Source organism: Myxocyprinus asiaticus, chromosome 42 (genome assembly GCF_019703515.2).
Source record: "Myxocyprinus asiaticus isolate MX2 ecotype Aquarium Trade chromosome 42, UBuf_Myxa_2, whole genome shotgun sequence".
Taxonomy (NCBI): Eukaryota; Metazoa; Chordata; class Actinopteri; order Cypriniformes; family Catostomidae; genus Myxocyprinus; species Myxocyprinus asiaticus.
In genome coordinates this window covers 27,496,123-27,515,163 of record NC_059385.1, presented here as the reverse complement: position 1 = coordinate 27,515,163, position 19,041 = coordinate 27,496,123, and the positions used below count along the sequence as shown (strand labels likewise).

The 19,041-nt window shown below is 36.2% G+C and overlaps 1 protein-coding gene across 1 annotated transcript; it reads right to left on the bottom strand.

Moving 5' to 3' along the window:
* Nucleotides 1–457: 457 nt before the first annotated feature.
* Nucleotides 458–17,971, bottom strand: LOC127433055 (small glutamine-rich tetratricopeptide repeat-containing protein beta-like). The gene is made up of 12 exons (XM_051684681.1): nt 17,906–17,971; nt 16,576–16,691; nt 14,813–14,916; nt 13,423–13,498; nt 13,141–13,240; nt 12,928–13,032; nt 11,608–11,746; nt 10,803–10,865; nt 10,241–10,278; nt 6,244–6,327; nt 5,541–5,661; nt 458–1,948 (listed from the first exon to the last, which is right to left on the bottom strand). Exons 2-11 carry the CDS (start codon nt 16,673–16,675, stop codon nt 5,550–5,552), a joined length of 921 nt encoding a protein of 306 aa, XP_051540641.1. The 5' UTR covers nt 16,676–16,691; nt 17,906–17,971; the 3' UTR covers nt 458–1,948; nt 5,541–5,549.
* Between the last annotated feature and the right edge of the window lie 1,070 nt (nt 17,972–19,041).

The following is a 19,041-nucleotide window of genomic DNA, read 5'->3' as shown; positions in this document are numbered from 1 at the left end:
ATAGAAGGCTAGGTAATATGGATTTATTTAATAAAAAATGGGGCAGCTAGCCATTAGCCTTTTTAGAAGGTTCTCGGGGGGGTTAGTGGAGGGAGATTTGTAGTTTTAAATGTATGATTTTATTTTTTTATATATTAAGTGTTTTCTCTTGTCTGTTTAAAAAAAAAAAAAATGTATTTGTATGTGTGTATACTTTCATTTTGTGTTAGACCACTGGATGTTTATAGTGTTGGGGGGGTTGGGGTTCAGAGGGAGGGACATATAATTGGTTATAATTTGATTCTGTGTGTGTGTGTATGTTCTGTTTCTTCAATCTTGTTTTTTTAATCAATAAAATGTTTATATAAATAAAGTTCTGAGATGCATAACTGATCGATCATAACAATAATAAAAAGATACCAATCCTTTTTTTTTTTTTTATGGATAGGGAAAAAAAGCACCGATATCTAGTAACAAATAATTTCAAGACACCTTTATTGACATTTTTTATGACAAAACATTATACTGCTCTGTGATTTACAAGCATCATTTTTCTGACTGCAAATATCAGACTATGGAGCATGCAAAAGAAAACTGCAAATGCTGAGATTATGAATATGCTTATTACAGCAACATTATTTAATAGTCATTACTGATAAATAAACTAAACAAACAGGATTGGTGAAGCAGCCGATATAGTGAATATTTATTGCACATAGATGTTTCTTGTTCCTAAAACGAACAGAATATGTAGTAAGAAAACCAGATAATGTGTTAAAAAGATAGTTTACCTCATCATTTATTCACCCTAATGTCGTTCTCCTTTTGTGTTCCACGGAAGAAAAATTCATACAGATTAGGAACAACAGTGGGAGTAAATGATGACAGTATTTTATTTATTGGGTGAACTATCCCTTTACATCTCCTTGGATATCAATGACCATGGCCCCACTTCTAAGGTTAATAGGCACAACATTATGACTGGTCTTTTATTAAGTAAACTCAGCTCTGATGTGTCACTAGCTATGTTTCCATCAACGTTTTTTTTTATGTGAATTTTGGGATATCACATAAAAACTGCTGGATGGAAACACCAATATGTGAATAAATCTCCAAAATGCGCATACATTTAAACGCTCGCTTGAGGTGGATACATTTTTTAAATTCGATAGGAAGAAATGCACATAAACTATGATGGAAACACATTTACTGAATAAACTCCTATTCAATTTGGAATAAAAGAAGTGTATCAAAAAGTTCATGTGACTGAATAATTCATTCATAATTGGACTAACCAGCGGACCAATCATTGCATCTGAAATGTTGCTCTGGTCATCCTGAAATAACGGTGTCTATAAAATCCAAAGCCTACAAAGTTAAAAGCAAACTTGAACTGTGGAACAGAAGGTTTATTGACACTTTTGAAAAATATCTTATAGATCCGCACAGTATAGTCATAAGGATGAATGTACACACATATATAGTGCTCCCAGAAGTGTGTGACGTGATGACGCTCCCAAACATGAGACAAAGTTCTTTACTGTGTTTTGTCTGCGTGCTCTAAACCGCCAGTATTTTATTTATAAAACACTCATAGTGGCTACAATTTCTCCGGAAGTAACAATTTCATCCTTTTGAACACGCACATTGTTTTTGCGATAATATGTTTTTTTCGCATAAATTAAATCTGCAACTTGGATGGAAACATAGCTACTGCCAGCTACATTTATAAAAGAACAGTTTACTGAAACATCTACACAGACAAACACAAAGAAGCCTCAGTCAGGTGTTAAGATAATTGTCTCGGTATAAGCTGATTGTTAATGTGTTTTTCCTTTTCCTCCCTGATGCATCTATATAAAGTGCCACATTGCCCATCTCGGATTCTGCTGAACTGAAGACTGTAATGATTACACTCACAACTCTTCCCTTCTGCCAGCCATCCCTTGCTTCTTGACCCTAATAAAACCTGCAAAGAGAGATTTATAGTTTTCATGTTATAAGGAATATCCTTCTATATTTGCAGGATAACACAATGGGCACATCAGAATTTTAATGAACAGCAAGTGGAACACATTTTTTATTGGACGGTGGTAAGAGGATAGGTCATAACAGGACTGATGGGTTGGGCAATCTGTTTATCACCAGGACTAAAGTTCCATAAATCTGACTAAGAATCACTTTAAAAAACGAGTATAGATTTGTTAGAAATTACGGGGACATTTTTATGAATCTATGGGTATGGATTGCACAATTACGGGGTATGTTTGTACGAATCTGTGGGTACGGACTGTGCAATTACGGGGTACAATTTTATGAATCTGTGGGTACGGGGTTGCGAAATTGCAGTTAAGTTTTAATGAATCTGTGGGTACATATTGCAAAACTGTGGGTAGGTTTTTATGAATTTGTGAGTATGGATTGTAAAATAGCTGGTATGTTTTTATAAATCTGTGGGTATGGAACGCAAAATTGCCGGTATGGTTTTTAGAATCTGTGGGTACAGATTGCGAAATTGCCAGTACAGTTTTATGAATCTGTGGGTAATGGATTGCAAAATTACAAGTAGGTTTTTACAGATAGCAAAATCGCTAGTACGGTTTTCTGAATCTGGGGGTACAGATTATGAAATTGCTGGTACAATTATATGAATATTGGGTACGGATTGCAAAATTGTGGGTACAGTTTTATGAATCTGTGGGTCTGAATAGTAAAATTGCGCAGTATGTTTTTATGAATCTGGGTAAGCATCGTGAAATTGCAGGTATGTTGTTACAGTATAAATATGAGGGTATGAATTGCAAAATTGTGGGTGCTGTTCTATGAATCTGGAAAAAGATTGCAACATTGCAGGTACGCTACTGATTGCGAAACTGCGGGGAAGTTTTTATGAATATGTGGGTACGAATTGTGCAAGCGCAGGAGCAGTTTTATAAATCTGGGGGTATGGATTGCAAAATTTTGGGTATGTTTTTACAGATGGCAAAATTATGGATATGGTTTTCTGAATCTATGGGTATGGATCGTGAAATTGCAGGTACGGTTTTATGAATCGGTGGATACGGATTGTGAAACTGCAGGTACAGTTTTATGAATCGGTGGATACGGATTGTGAAAGTGCAGGTACGGTTTTATGAATCGGTGGATACGGATCGTGAAAGTGCAGGTACGGTTTTATGAATCGGTGGATACGGATCGTGAAAGTGCAGGTACGGTTTTATGAATCGGTGGATACGGATCGTGAAAGTGCAGGTACGGTTTTATGAATCGGTGGATACGGATCGTGAAAGTGCAGGTGCGGTTTTATGAATCGGTGGATACGGATCGTGAAAGTGCAGGTGCGGTTTTATGAATCGGTGGATAGGGATCGTGAAATTGCAGGTGCGGTTTTATGAATCGGTGGATACGGATCGTGAAATTGCAGGTGCGGTTTTATGAATCGGTGGATACGGATCGTGAAAGTGCAGGTGCGGTTTTATGAATCGGTGGATAGGGATCGTGAAATTGCAGGTGCGGTTTTATGAATCGGTGGATACGGATCGTGAAATTGCAGGTGCGGTTTTATGAATCGGTGGATACGGATCGTGAAATTGCAGGTGCGGTTTTATGAATCGGTGGATACGGATCGTGAAATTGCAGGTGCGGTTTTATGAATCGGTGGATACGGATCGTGAAATTGCAGGTGCGGTTTTATGAATCGGTGGATACGGATCGTGAAACTGCAGGTGCGGTTTTATGAATCGGTGGATACGGATCGTGAAACTGCAGGTGCGGTTTTATGAATCGGTGGATACGGATCGTGAAACTGCAGGTGCGGTTTTATGAATCGGTGGATACGGATCGTGAAACTGCAGGTGCGGTTTTATGAATCGGTGGATACGGATCGTGAAACTGCAGGTGCGGTTTTATGAATCGGTGGATACGGATCGTGAAACTGCAGGTACGGTTTTATGAATCGGTGGATACGGATCGTGAAACTGCAGGTGCGGTTTTATGAATCGGTGGATACGGATCGTGAAACTGCAGGTGCGGTTTTATGAATCGGTGGATACGGATCGTGAAACTGCAGGTGCGGTTTTATGAATCGGTGGATAGGGATCGTGAAACTGCAGGTACGGTTTTATGAATCAGTGGATACGGATTGTGAAATTGCAGGTACGGTTTTATGAATCGTGGATACAGATCACAAAATTGCAGGAACGGTTTTATGAATCTGTGGGTGCGGACTGCTACATTTCCAGTACGTTTTTATGAATCTGTATACAGTTTACAAATTGCAGGTACTTTTTATGAATCTGGGTATGGATTGTGAAAATGCGGGTATGTTCTTATGAATATGTGGGTACGAATTGCTAAATTGCGGGTACGGTTTTATGAATCTGGGTATGGATTGCAAAGTTGCAGGTATGGTTTTATGAATCTGGGTTCGGATTGCGAAATTGAGGGTGCAGCTTACATATCTAAGACCCCGTTTCCACCTGGTATTAAGATGCTTTTTGGTGATCCGATCACATGTGGTCAGTGCTAAATCAAGTCTAAATAGGGTCTAAAATGTTTTGTGATTGGATCACAAAAACCACATCCCTATGTGGTCAAAAACGCATCTGAACGCATCACATTTGTTGTGTAAACGCTAATACGTCCTGTATGCGTCCCGGCAGCAGCAGAGCTCACCCATCACCTGTCAATCAATCGCTACGCTAAAACAAGAGTTTAAACTTTGCCGGTTACGAGCGGCTTTAAAAGGAAATAACCGTCCGATTGGAAAAATTTGAAAAGCGTATATATACACAAGCATGAGAACTTCACAGATGTGTCTGATATCAACATGCACAGACACTTATGATAAGAACGAACATCTGCAGCTCAGGTTAATACAGGCAATCCACTAAAATAACGGACAGTTCTGCTCAAAATGTTGATTTTGTGCTTAGATTGAATTTCAGCTGCATCAAGGAGAAATAGTGTTTGTTTTCGCACTTTCTTTGTCTTTTCTGACTTTGTTACGGTTTATTATCATGCAGGAACATACTGACATAGTGATTGATGTATGTCATCATGAAACAATCCCTCCCCTCCAAATCCAATGACAAGTGGTCACAGAAGACGCATTTAAATGACCAGGTGTAAACAGTGATGTGTCTCACCTGACCACATGTGATCGGATCACCCGAGACACATCTTAATACCAACAGGGTCTGAGAGTATAAGTTATTAAACTAAGGGCATGGTTTATAAAAATGTGGGCACAATTTGTTAAAACGAGAGTTTACAAATCTCAATGTCAAAGTAAATTGTTTTAAATTGAGTAAATTACTGTAAATTGAGTTGTGAGCTTGCAGGGTGCCGCAAAATATTGTTCTATTGTATTGTCTTCACTGATTGTACACAACAGTGAACATACTGCATGTCCAGTGTCGTGCGATTCACAAACGACTGACTCTTAAAATAGAACTGGAATTGTTAAATTCCCATTTCTAATTAGGACTGCACTGAGTTGGATGCAAGTAACCACTGGATGTGCAGTGATTTTAAACAGGACGTGTGTGTTTGAGTCATACTTGCTGGGATCAGGAGTGTTCTTCCGCACTGCCGCTGAATGAGCGACTCCGGATGTGATTCCTCAGCTGCTCGATCAGCTCTGGGTTCTGTTGCTGGATCTGCTGAGCAAACTGCTGCCCGCTGGAAGAAAGAAACCCATCTCACAATCTGCTTTATATAGCATGTCAGTATGTCCTAGAGGTTACATGCCATGCCACAACATTTTACAGACATGTAAAGCTGTCAGCACATTACATAAAATGTTAATGGAATTTTTCGGGTTTAATGCAAGTTAAGCTCAATCGATAGCATTTGTGGCATAATGCTGACAATAATACAACTTTGTTGTCATGACAATGAAACCCTGTTATACTGGTATTGGATATAACTTTACACAGATAAAGATAGTAAGTGATTTTATCACACTTATTAACATGTATAAGGTTTACATCAAGTGGGCTTACTTTTGAAACTATATGAAACTGTGTTTTAATGTTTATGGACTGGCCCTTAAGTGCCTTACTGTAACCACTTTTTTTTTTTTTATAAACAAGGGGCGAGTTGAAATTCTTAATTATGCCACAGATGCTGTTGATAGAGCTTAACTTGTATTGAACCTGAATAATTCATATTAAAGTGCTTAAGAATAAAAAGCTTCCAGTGGGTCTTTAAAATGAGGAACATGATGCAGTGTGAATTAGATTTAAAAGAGAAGATTCTTACGCTTCAATGAGACTGGATATGTCAGATAATCCGCCAACTCCAGCTGCAGGCCCCCCAACTGCATTTGACATCATGCCTGACATGCTGGTTTAGCACAGAATGGGGCTCAGATTTGTAATTTAGTCACAAACACTTCATGACACAGTATATATATATATATATATATATATATATATATACACACACACACACACAGGGTTGGGGAGTAACGGAATACATGTAACAGGATTACGTATTTAAACTGCAGTTACAATTTAAATCATTGATAATCAGATAATAATTTTTGTATTGTTTTCCTGTAAAAATATCTAAAAATCCTTAAATCAAGATCAGTTTGATTTATCTTGTTTTAGAATCAACACTGCATAAGATATTTAGGTTTTTCAGAGAATGTATTTTTAACATGTGTATTGCTGTATTGGCAGAGTTTTTATAGTCAAAGCAAGTTTAAAAATCTACCAGTGCTGAAGAAGTAATCCAAAGTATTTAGAATACGTTACTGACCTTGAGTAATCTAACAGAATATGTTACAAATTACATTTTACTGCATGTATTCTGTAATCTGTAGTGGAATACATTTCAAAAGTAACCCTCCCAACCCTGTGTGTGTATATATATATATATATATATATATATATTAGAATACATTTAAATTAGGGCTGTTGATTTAACGCATTAATTGAGTGATTAATTATATTTAAAAAAATAATACATTCAAAAGATGTACACAATTAATAGTATCCCCGGACTGTGAGCAATTCAAGCTTGAAATACCACCTGTTTTTAGCAGGGACCAGAAAGCGAAACTCCAGCTGTATAGGCAACATGCAGCTGTACTACCGACAACAAAACCACACTCGTCTTGCTTGACACCAGTGACAGCAAAAGATCAGAACACGTTTTTGTGTTCAAAAACAGCTGGATGGGGCACAATTCTGAATACAACGCTGTGTTTATGACACGACGCAACCAAAGTGAGACGTTCTAAAAGTATCTGTGCTTTTTTTTATAAATCTATTTTGGACAAATTGGCAAATTCGATTGCAAAATGGATTACTATGAACTGTAGGCCAATGATAGGCTTATGTTCAATAATATGGATTTAAATAATATATTGATTTACAAAGCCACTTTTTGTATTGTCTTATAAATGCTATACTCGTTTGCCACAATTATGTAATGCATTTTATATATCTGAAGTGTCATTGACCTGTTTCATGTGACGTCACTGTATGACCACACCGCCATGTTTGTGACCAATATTCCGTATACTGTACCTTAAATGTGCTGCGCTGTGGGATGCGACAAAAACCTTCTTCAAAAATTAAAAGCAGCTCCTACATACATACAGATGGGATCATCACAGACGTTTTTAAATACTGAGTCTAAATCAGACCAGAAAACAACACAAAAACATTTGTAGCTTCTGAAAGATAGATGTTTATGGTGATGTACCAGTGGGCGTGTGTGTACTTGCTGATCACACATCAGACTTACCAGCGTACCGAGACCGTGGATAAAATATCTTTAAATGTCTGCGAAAGTTCAATTTGGGTAGCTCAGTGGTAAAAAACGCTGGCTACCACCCCTTGAGTTCGCTAGTTCGAATCCCGGCGTGCTGAGTGACTCCAGCCAGGTCTCCTAAGCAACCAAATTGGCCCAGTTGCTAGGTAGGGTAGAGTCACATGGGGTAACCTCCTCATGGTCACTATAATGTGGATCGTTCTCAGTGGGGCACGTGGTAAGTTGAGCGTGGATGCCGCGGTGGATGGCGTGAAGCCTCCATACGCGCTATGTCTCCGTGGCAACGCGCTCAACAAGCCACGTGATAAGATGCGCGGGTTGATGGCAACTGGGATTCATCCTCTGCAACCCGGATTGAGGTGAATCACTATGCGACCACGAGGACTTAAAAAGCGCACTGGGAATTGGTCATTCCAAATTGGGTGAAAAAAAAAAAAAAAAAAGAAAGAAATGTATGAACGTTTTTCTTGATATCATTTCTCGGGTGTTTTTATATTCACCGCCATTGTTTCCTCCCGTTGATGGTCACAAATATGGCGGCTGTAGGGAAAAATGACGTCACTGTAACAGGTCAATATTATATTTATGATTTTTATTATTTTTTATTATTATTTATTTATTTTATTTTTTTCTCCCCTTTTCTCCCCAATTTGGAAAGCCCAATTCCCAATGCGCACTAAGTCCTCGTGGTGGCGTAGTGACTCGCCTGAATCCGGGTGGCGGAGGACGAATCCGCGCATCTTATCACGGTGCTAGTTGAGCGTGTGGAGGCTTCACGCTATTCTCCGCACCATCCATGCACAACTCACCAAGCGCCCCACTGAGAACGAACCACATTATAGTGACCACAAGGAGGTTACCCCATGTGACTCTACCCTCCCTAGCAACCGGGCCGATTTGATTGCTTAGGAGACCTGGCTGGAGTCACTCAGCACGCCCTGGATTCGAATTCGCGACTCCAGGGGTGGTAGCCAGCGTCTTTACTCGCTGAGCTACCCAGGCCCCATATTTATTACTATTTAAATATAACTACTGTATTTCAAATTATTTAATCATTATATATTAAATTATTGTTATTTGAGGGCCTTTCTCAACAAATATTTACATCTGCGATTAATTGCGATTGTGATTAATTAGATTAATTAATTTTTAGCATTTTAATCGATTGACAGTCCTAATTTAAATTTAAATAATTAACATTTTTAAGGCTGTCAATTTAACACTTTTATTCATTGTGAATAATAGCAAAAAATGCAATTAATCATGACGTAAATTATAAGACGCATCTCGAGACGCATTTTTAGAACTATATTAACTTGACAAAGCATCTTATAAATGGAGCGTTTATGCTCGAGATGCTGAAAACGCAACGCAACCATAATTAGACGCTCCATAAGCGCCTGCCTCACATGTGTACACAAAAATAGCATAGACAGATGGAAGAACGCGTCCCGAGAGATCAGCCCGTTCTACCTCGATGAGATTAACAAACTCAATTGTAAAATGGATTGCTGTGGACTGTAGGCCAGTGATAGACTTATGTTCAATTATATGGAATTAAAACAAACATTATACTGTATATATACAGTAATATAATGTCTATGAATTATCTGAATATAAAATCGAAATATATTTACTATATATTAGCCTATATACAGTATTTCAGGGTTTTTCCTGGATCAAAAATGGTCTTCGTTGGTGGCTGACGTACACGGTCATCACATATATGATGCAGTTTGTTTTTGCTTTTTTGTTTGTTTGTTTTTTTTACATGACTGCAATTAATATTTAAGATATGTAATTGCAATTCATGTTTGTAGTGAATAATTATTTATTTTTGATCATCTGAGCATCTACAAACTTCTGAATTCAACCATTTTTGTACTTCAAAGTGCGGTGTTAGTCTTTCTTAAAAATAAGTCTCTCAAAAAGTAGTTAGTCTTTTTAAAAATAAACAGTTCATTTGTTATGAAAAAATAGTAGCCTAAACTCATTTTTAAATGAATGTTTTTCTAATACAACTGCTACAGCTGAAATGAAAAATTCTGTTACAGTTTATGGCGATAAATGTTAGTAAGGGTGTTGTATTCGCGTTACAAATGAGAAGCATATTTAGCGCTTATAAAGCAGCAAGAGCAAGATGAATATCATAACATTTGCTTCGGCAAAATATTTTCAATGCAGGAAAAACCCTGTATTTAATATTTTGATTATTAGGTGTTGAATTACCAATATTTGGGTGCCTTTCTCAGCAAACATTTATATATGCGATTAATTGCAATTAATTGGTTTGATTAATCGACATCTCATGTAATTAATTCAAATACAAAATTTAATCGATTGACAGCCCTAATTTACATACATTACATAAACATTTAAAATGTGTTTAAATACCTATTAGTTTACTAAAACAAGGTATAACTTGTTAGGTATGCCACAAACATGCATGGAGAGCAAATCTAAATATACTTACAGTTGTTGCACTTGCTGGTTTTGCATCACGCTTGCAGCCTATAGTGCAAAGGAGGCAAAAATAAAGTGTTTGAAGGGATGTCAAGACCAAAGTTAAAACCCCTGCTGTAGCTCAAGGCTACTGGCTTGATAAGTTTCTAGCTCACTTCCTGTTTGAATAGGAAATACATCAACTCTTTGTCTTGGTCTTTAAGTAACATAATACGTGACTTGAGTCAAATCCCTTTGGCACCAGCTTGAGTTCTTCTTGTACTGAACGTGTAACAATCTCTAAACCTATATGCCTAAGTTTAATACTTGTCCTCTTTTAAAGAGCTAAAATCGTGTGTGCATTCCTTTTATGAATGTGTCCCAATTCTTTGACCTTTTTCTAAAATGCAACGGTGTGCTTTATAAACTACACTCTCACCCTCAGGCTCACTGTGTGAGTGTAATTCAAATGACTGCAGTACAGCACTGGCATGGGCTGCATTCCAGACAGATGAAAGGGGTCAGAGGGTCAATTTATGAGCCATTTCATAAATACAATAACAGAGCAATGTGAAACATCCACTTGAGCTTACCATGCTAATGAAAGCAGGGTTATTAATGAGGCTGGCCATGTCAAACCCCAGTCCTGCGGCCGTCTGTCAGAACACAAGTAAAACTAATGTTAGGAAATATAACTTCACTGAGTCACATAATTGGCAAATGCTTGTACTTAATTACTCAACTGGCATATTCAATATACAGTGGGACTTAATAGTCTGAAATTCTGGGATTTAAAGTTTAAAGGTGCTTTAAGTGTTTGTTTTTTTTTCATGGAAAATTATGCAAAACATTTTCCCACTCCCTTAAAGATATTAATGAAAAAAGTGTCCTGCGATATCTCACAGGATGATATGTGATATCTCTGTGACAGCTGTAGACTTTGTAAACTGCAAACAAAAATGTGTCCACGGACCACGGACACTGACGCTTTTCACCTGTCAGTCATTTTGCTTGTTCTCTTAGTGTTGTATTTGAAGTGGATCATTGAGGCAGTGATTCATAATGTTTGTCAGTTGAGGTCGCTATTGTGCCACTGTTGAATTTGACAGCCACAGGAACAAACAATGCTACTCTTTTGCTCGGTTTTGGTCTCAAAATTATCTTTGGAGGGCGGGGATTTGGAATGAGGGGGTGTGGCTAATTCAACAGCTCAGTCAAGTGAAAGCTTCAGAACCCTAAAATCGCTTACGGCACCTTTAATTTAGATCTGGAAAAAAACATGAAATATTTATTTTATGACAATTTGGAATTGTTAATTTGGTCATAGTGAACTAAATTAGATTAAACTTCGTAACAGGATGTATAATTCTCAGATAAATAATCTGTAATTCTACTTACAGGGCTGGATGCTTCTTTTTGTTTTTGCTCCGCAATCTTCAGGTTTGATTTGTAGGTGTCGTTTTCAGGATCTAACACCAGTGCTTTTTTAAAATAAGATATCGCCTCTGGATACTTGCTCATAGAAGTAAGTGCCAATCTACAATCACAAAGATAACTGCAATTTTGTAAATTTAGATTAAATTAGATAAATTTACAAACAAGCATCATGATAACACTTTACAACAGGGTTCTATTTGTAAACAATGGTTAATGCATGAAGTATCAGCATTTATTAATCTTGGTTCATGTTCATTTATAAAAATATGATTGTTTATTGTTTATTCATCCTAGTTCATAATGGATTAACAAATGTGAGTTTAAAGAATTAACTGGAACTAATAAGAATAAACAGTGACTAAATAAATTCATGGTAAAATACAACTGGCTGTTATAAGGAATGTTCTGAGTTCAAATTGACAGCATCTGTAACAAAAACAAAACTAACAGACAAACAAACTGTACTTACAATGGAAGTCTATGGGGCAAGACATTCTGGAGGGTTTAAAAGCAGAAATTTAACGCATGATTTTGTTAAATCACTTCCATCCAAAAAAAATTTATTTGAGCTGTAAAGTTTACAGTACAAATTCTTTTTGTAGCATTGGGACTATTTTTCTAGGTGGATGAACTTCTACTTATATGTTACTAACGTAATTCCTGTGGGTGGATGTAAACAGATTTACAGACTGTAAAATTTGAATATAAATTTGCACAAGCAAGGCTATTAAGGGATTTTATCAAAATAGTCTTGTGTTAACACGTATGTAGCTCGGAGGAGGGAGGGGCCGGGCCGGAATGATGTACACCCGGACCCCAATCAGCCTGATGAGGCGAGCGAGGGATAAAGGCGACCGGGGACGGCAGTTCGAGAGAGAGAGAGAGAGAGAGAACTGTGGGCAGCTGCCCGTAACTCTCTCTCTCTAGAACTGCCGCCTCCGGTCGCCTTTATCCCTCTCGAGGGCTTGGTTAGCCTGATTAGGGGCCAGGTGTGCAGCATCACGACCCGGCCCCACCCTCCTCCCTCCTACAACATATAATGTTTAAGTCTTGGCTATACTTTCAAAGAAGTTTGTATATTCATTTTTATTCCAGTGCAATGTTTTGCCCCATAGACTTCTATTATATTTTACAAACTGATGGACAGTCCAAATTATTTTCTGTTGTAAATGACAACATATTGCAAATGTGGTCCATAGAGCTTATATTGTACCCAGAACATCCCCTCATGTTACTAATGCTGGTAAAATTACATATATCATAATAATTGCATCAACTAACCCCATTCTGCCATAAGCTTTACTGTATGAGGAATCAATTGCAATCGCTCGTTCGCAATCGACTGTCGCCTCTGTGTAGTTTCCAATTTTGCTGTGTGCTGCAGCCCTGAGAGTAAAAACATAGCAGCTAACATCAAATCCAACATTTGTCACAAAAATACTTCCACAATCAAACTACTAAATATCTATCTGTATAACAAATTCTCACTGTTACCTGTTACAGTAATAAACAGCATTTCTTTGGTCCAACTCAATAGCTTTTGTATAACAGTCCACAGCACTGCTATAATTCTCTTCTTTCATGTGGTTATTTCCTGACAAACAAACACGAAAACATTTGAGCACACAGGGAAAGTTTCATAGAGCATTCTGAATAGATGCATCAATTATTTAGCCTCTTTTTATTTGCACTATCACAACCGATGACAGACGATATTTAGTTATACATAATGCATCCTGTACAAAAATGTAAACATAATAGTGAAGTTTGACATGCCTTCATTTTTAAGCTGTTCAGCTCTCTCAATGTCCTCTGGGGATGGAGGTGATTCAGGTAATGTAACAATATCATTCTGTAAATAACAATTAGACAAGAAACATTAGGAAAGTGTCTCTAATGTAAAATCTTGTTTAAAGCAGACGTGTGTAAATGCTTTCAATGTTAAAATACTTCCTTGTATCCCTGCCTAATCATCCAAAATCCATCAAAAAAAAGTGTAACACTGTGGCTTTGCAGTGCTATGAAAACATTGCTATGCTTGCTTAAGTGTCCCAGCAACAGACACAGCAACATTAGCTCAACCAATAGTGTGATTTTGGGGCGGGACTATCTGTTTAACCAACCAATTGCAGATGGAGGATGTGTTCGGGACCAGTGTTGGGTGTAATCTGATCACAAAATAATTAATTACTAATTACTTTTTTTAGTCATGAAGTTATGTAATGCAGTAGAAATCAGATTACAGTTACTGACAATTTATAGTTACTGACAGTTACTTTTAAGTACATTACTTGAATTACACATTTCTAAAATAGGGTTAGGGGTTACAGTAAAATATTGCATGTAAAGAGTCTTTTTTGGGATTTTCTACGAGCTTAGTGCAAACGATTTGCTAAAACCTCGCTGCTATTTTTAATGCCATGAGAATATAACAGGCACAGTGATGTACATATTAAATAATGTGCATTAAGACAAAAAAACAAGCTGACTTTCAAAAACAGAACGGGTTTATGTTTGCAGTACAAAGCGTTCATGCAACTATATATTTTTAAGCATATAATTTTCAGGGGTGTGCTACTAACACGCTGAATTGAGCAACTGCAGCGACTGAAAAAAGCTCATCTCATTGGTCAGTCAGTTTCCATTGCAGTCCGAAGAAGAAAAAAATCGGAACACTCTCCGTAAAAAAAACTTTGGATTGTCAGCAGACGATTTGTCAGATCTGATGTGCATAGCGCCATAGGAATGCATTGTTACCATACAAAAGCTCATTCAAAATGAACATTCGTATCGAAAAAACGGGTTTGGTGTGAATAGGCCTTTACATGTGACATGCACAAGGAGGAAATATAGACATTATTTTGAATTTGTTGGGCAAAAAATTTTTTACAAAGTAACTTACTTTAATTACTCAAGTAATTAAAGTAAGTTTGTGTTTTTATACAGTAATCAGTAAAGTAATCAGATTACATTTTAATCAATTAGTAATTTGTAGTGGATTACTTTGTTTAGTAATTTACCCAACATTATTTGGGACATTGGTTTGTAAACAATCATTATTTTTGGAGTTTAGAAATTACTCACATTAGCTTTAATCCATACTGAATAATAACAATGGTTATTGTTTTAATAATATCAGAAAACAGGTTGAAATGTAATATTGTACTTTGAGAAGGGAATTGAGGAATATCTCTCTCAGTGGCTGGGGGCCGTCAAGATGGAAGTCACTCGAGCTGAACTTGAATGTGGTCTCCAGACACTGTATAGCAACTGTAAATAGAAGAATGATTTACACATTTTTTATTTTGTACAAATGTGTATAATGTGAGTAAGTAGGGCTCTACAATAAGTAAGACCCGTGGTCCATGATCAGTGTGAGAAAATTTCAGGCCAGCTGATGGATTGCTTATTAAAAAATAAAAACAGTCTGAAAAGGAAATGAAATATATATATATATATATATATATATATATATATATATATATATATATATATATATATATATATATATATATATTTATTTATTTTTTGACTCGTATAAAAATGTTGCTAAAAATAAAATATTTTTTTAAATGTATTTTTTTTTATTAATACATATATGTATTTAATATGAGTTATTTATTAAAATAACAAATTAAAAAAGAATATAATAACAATATGAATAATTTTGTTATGGGACCATTAAAAAATATTAGCACGGAAATTAAAAATCTAAACTAATGGCAAAAGACAACCTTATTGTTGAGCCCTGACGATGCAAACTAATTAAATAAATAAAAAAAATCTTATTTAAAATAATAAAAACAAGGGCTGTCAATTTAACACATTAATTTAGTGTGATTAATTATATAAAATAATATGTCAAAAAAAAATATAACACAACTAATCATGCCCCCGCCCGACCTGTATGGAAATTCCCTAATAAGGAATGTTCCCACCATCGCAGCAATTAAAATTTGATGTAACAATTTGATGCAGTAGGGGGCAGTCAGCGCTTCAGTTTTACAGGCACCATGCCTCGTCAAATCAACGAGCAAGCAAACAGCATTCATCAGACCAGCTTTTGTGCTCAAAGACGGAGCACAACAGAATGCAGGGATCTCCGTGACATGTTTTTCAAAGTTTCAAACTGCGTTTAACTTGACGCAGCATCCTAAAAACACAGCGCTTAGAGGCACTGAAAAATAGTGACACGTGCTGCAACCAAAGTGAGATGCTCCAAAAGTGTCCATCTAACACATGAGTACATAGACCAACAATTATAAACAGAGCAGAGGGAAGCTGGCCAATAATAAGGTTATGTTCAATAATATGGAAATAAAACAATATTTTGTCACTTACAGCCACATTTTATATTGACTAAATGCTTTACTTGTCTGTTGCCACAATATAATGTATTTGAATTATCTGAATTACAATATTTACTAAATATTATATTCATAAATTTTGAATTATATTCTATATTACCTTTATTTGGGGGTCCTTCTCTGTAAATATTGCTATGCGATTAATTGCGATTAATTACTGAGCACATCATGTAGCCTACTCAAATTCGATAAAAAACTGTAATCGATTGGCAGCCCTAATAAAAACTTTGTGTGTGTGTGTGTGTGTGTGTGTGGTCAACTGAAATGGGTTTTTCAATGTCTGATGCGATACTGATATCAGTAGAAAGGTAGACGATGGCTATAATAACGATATACTGTTTATAATACAATTTAATGACAGCAAATGAGATGTCCACAAAATTACTGAAATGAAAAATGCCGATAATCTCAAAACTAAGTAATCAGACAAATAATAAATCACTATAATGGTGAGATTCCGAAAGTCCTTTTGACCTGACAGTGAGTGACCAGAATCTAAACAGTGTGTCCAGTGGCAAAAAGGCTTGTGACTTTAAATGTTTGAAACATAAGGCTGACCTACCTTCCAGGCTCTCCTGTTCACCTGAATTCAGCGAGCCACTGTGTGTCTGATCTCTGAGGAACTGCACAATAGAATATGCCAAGCGCTTTTCCACTGCCATTTTGTCAGGGAAAATCCTGGAGAATGTTTAAAATTTTCTAGAATTAGAGAAGCTAAAAGACCCTGTATATATATATATATATATATATATATATATATATATATATATATATATATATATATATATACAGGGTTGGGGAGTAACAGAATACATGTAACAGGATTATGTATTTAAAATACAAAATATAAGTAACTGCAGTTACAATTTAAATCATTGGTATTTAGAATACAGTTACATTCAAAAAGTACTTTAATTACTGAAGAGATTACTTTGCATTTTATTGTCATTTGTATCATTTAATATTTAGTCCTTTCAGATGGAAAACATTTATCCATATAAATGATGTGATCCAAAGTGCATTTGAACAGCGGTGAAACACTTTCTTATGATGTGTTACATTCATACGAGCAGACAGAGAAGTACGTTTGAAGTAAGTTTGGAGCACAAGAAATAGAAATAAACCTTGTGTAAATTGTCAGTTTTACGCTAAGCTAAAATGCTATTTCTAGCCATTTTATATGCACGTTACCAGGCACGATCATATTTTTTATCAAGAAAATTCACGTTAGATCATGACTCTGATATGACACTGATCTGTCACTCTTGAGATGCTCTGAGCATTAGACACACAACTGTAAGCTTACATGCTACACACACTATTTTAGATGTATTCCTTTTATTATTATTATTTATTCTTTTTTTTTTATTTATTATTCATTATGATGCATGCTATTGCAGGGGTTAATTACATAACATTCTTCTCTGATTTATTTATCGAGCTTCATATGGCTGTACTCTTCTGAAATATTAAACTGTAGTTCTGATCCTATTTCACAACACAGAATAGTTTCATGCAACTACTGGAAATAAACATTGCATGGCAAAAACCGTAACGCATATGATGCATTTATGATGTAATGCTGACAAGGGAATCAGAATTTCATCCTGGACTATATATCAGTCCTTCTAATGTATAGTCAACAACAGAATGCCTATTAACTCAGTAGCAATGCTACACAAATTGGTCCAATACACACGATCATGTTTACACTGGTTTACACGGATGATATTGCAAGAGGCTGTGCAATGGCTAAAAACATTCGCAGTTTAATTAGGGACAAATGGGAAAACAGTTTAAAACGATAGTATATCTTTCATGACCTCGCTACACGCATCCAGCGCCAAATGTCAATAACATAGAAGATGCTGTGCGCGCCCCCGCCCACCTACCTGGAGAAGGTGCCAGCAGCGGCGTCCGTCTCAGCCACAGCGTCATGAACACTCGTGTGAGATAGATGCGCAGCACTGCGCACGCGCCGTCTCGGCGGAAGCGTTTGAATGAACTTACGAACCCTGCTATGATTAAGTTTAAACAATTATTTTTGAAATATGATAAATAATATCACATATCCCCGGCTAGGTTTTTGATCTTCTATGTTTGAAGATTTGAACTGGTGACTAGCTTGGAGAATTGCACATAAATAATGTGTCAATAATTAAATAAATTATGTTTCATATAAAACGAAGAAAACAATATCTAGAATTTTGCCTTTGATACATGTACTAGAACGTTTGAAGTTTTTTCGAAATCCAATAAAAATATTGAACATTTCGTAAAATGAATAAATAAATGTAGTTTTCAAACTTTGTGGAATAATATATAAATATTGCAATGGCCATGGCATGAGATAGATAAGACATTTATTACATAAGTATTATTATTATTATTAAAGTTTTATTATACAGTTATTATGTATGTGTGTTTTATATATATATATATATATATATATATATATATATATAACAGCAACGTTAAAGGGATAGTTCACCCAAAATTTCAAGTTCTCTCATCATTTACTCACCCTCATGCCATTCCAGATGTGTATGACATTCTTTCTTCTGCTAAACACAAATTAAGATTTTTAGAAGAATATTAGTAAGAGTAGTATGGTGGTATGAAATTCCAAACTCAGCCTATGATTAAAGTTACATTCAGTAATTTGTTTTTAATTTGTCATCTTGGACTTACACTGACACCTTGTGGCGTGGATGCAGAATTATTCAAACGCAATAATTTTCAGTGACCAATGTAGAAATTAACATTCAGCCATGAATTATCTTAATCCATTAGTGTCCAATAATAGTATGGTTACTGAGATTAAGCAAGTAGTATTCTGCTGGTCATGTGATCCTAACATGGCAGGCCCCATGAGGAGACCCTCTCCATGTAGACTAGAACTTTAGGTTACTCACGTAACCCCCGTTTCTCTGATAACAGGAGTGAGGCATCTCACTATGGGTAATGCCTCAGGCGTGGCTAATCCTGGAAGCACCAATAACACCCAGTCTGTCAGTTGACAGACCAA

What these genes read in the sequence shown, in the direction of transcription:
- LOC127433055 (XM_051684681.1), bottom strand. Translation starts at nt 16,675, where the DNA reads ATGGCAGTGGAAAAGCGCTTGGCATATTCTATTGTGCAGTTCCTCAGA. An exon ending in TCCTCAATTCCCTTCTCAAA is followed by an intron (nt 13,499 to 14,812) that starts GTACAATATTAC and finishes TGTTATTTACAG; the next exon opens with AATGATATTGTTACATTACC. An exon ending in AACCAGCAAGTGCAACAACT is followed by an intron (nt 6,328 to 10,240) that starts GTAAGTATATTT and finishes GTGCTAAACCAG; the next exon opens with CATGTCAGGCATGATGTCAA.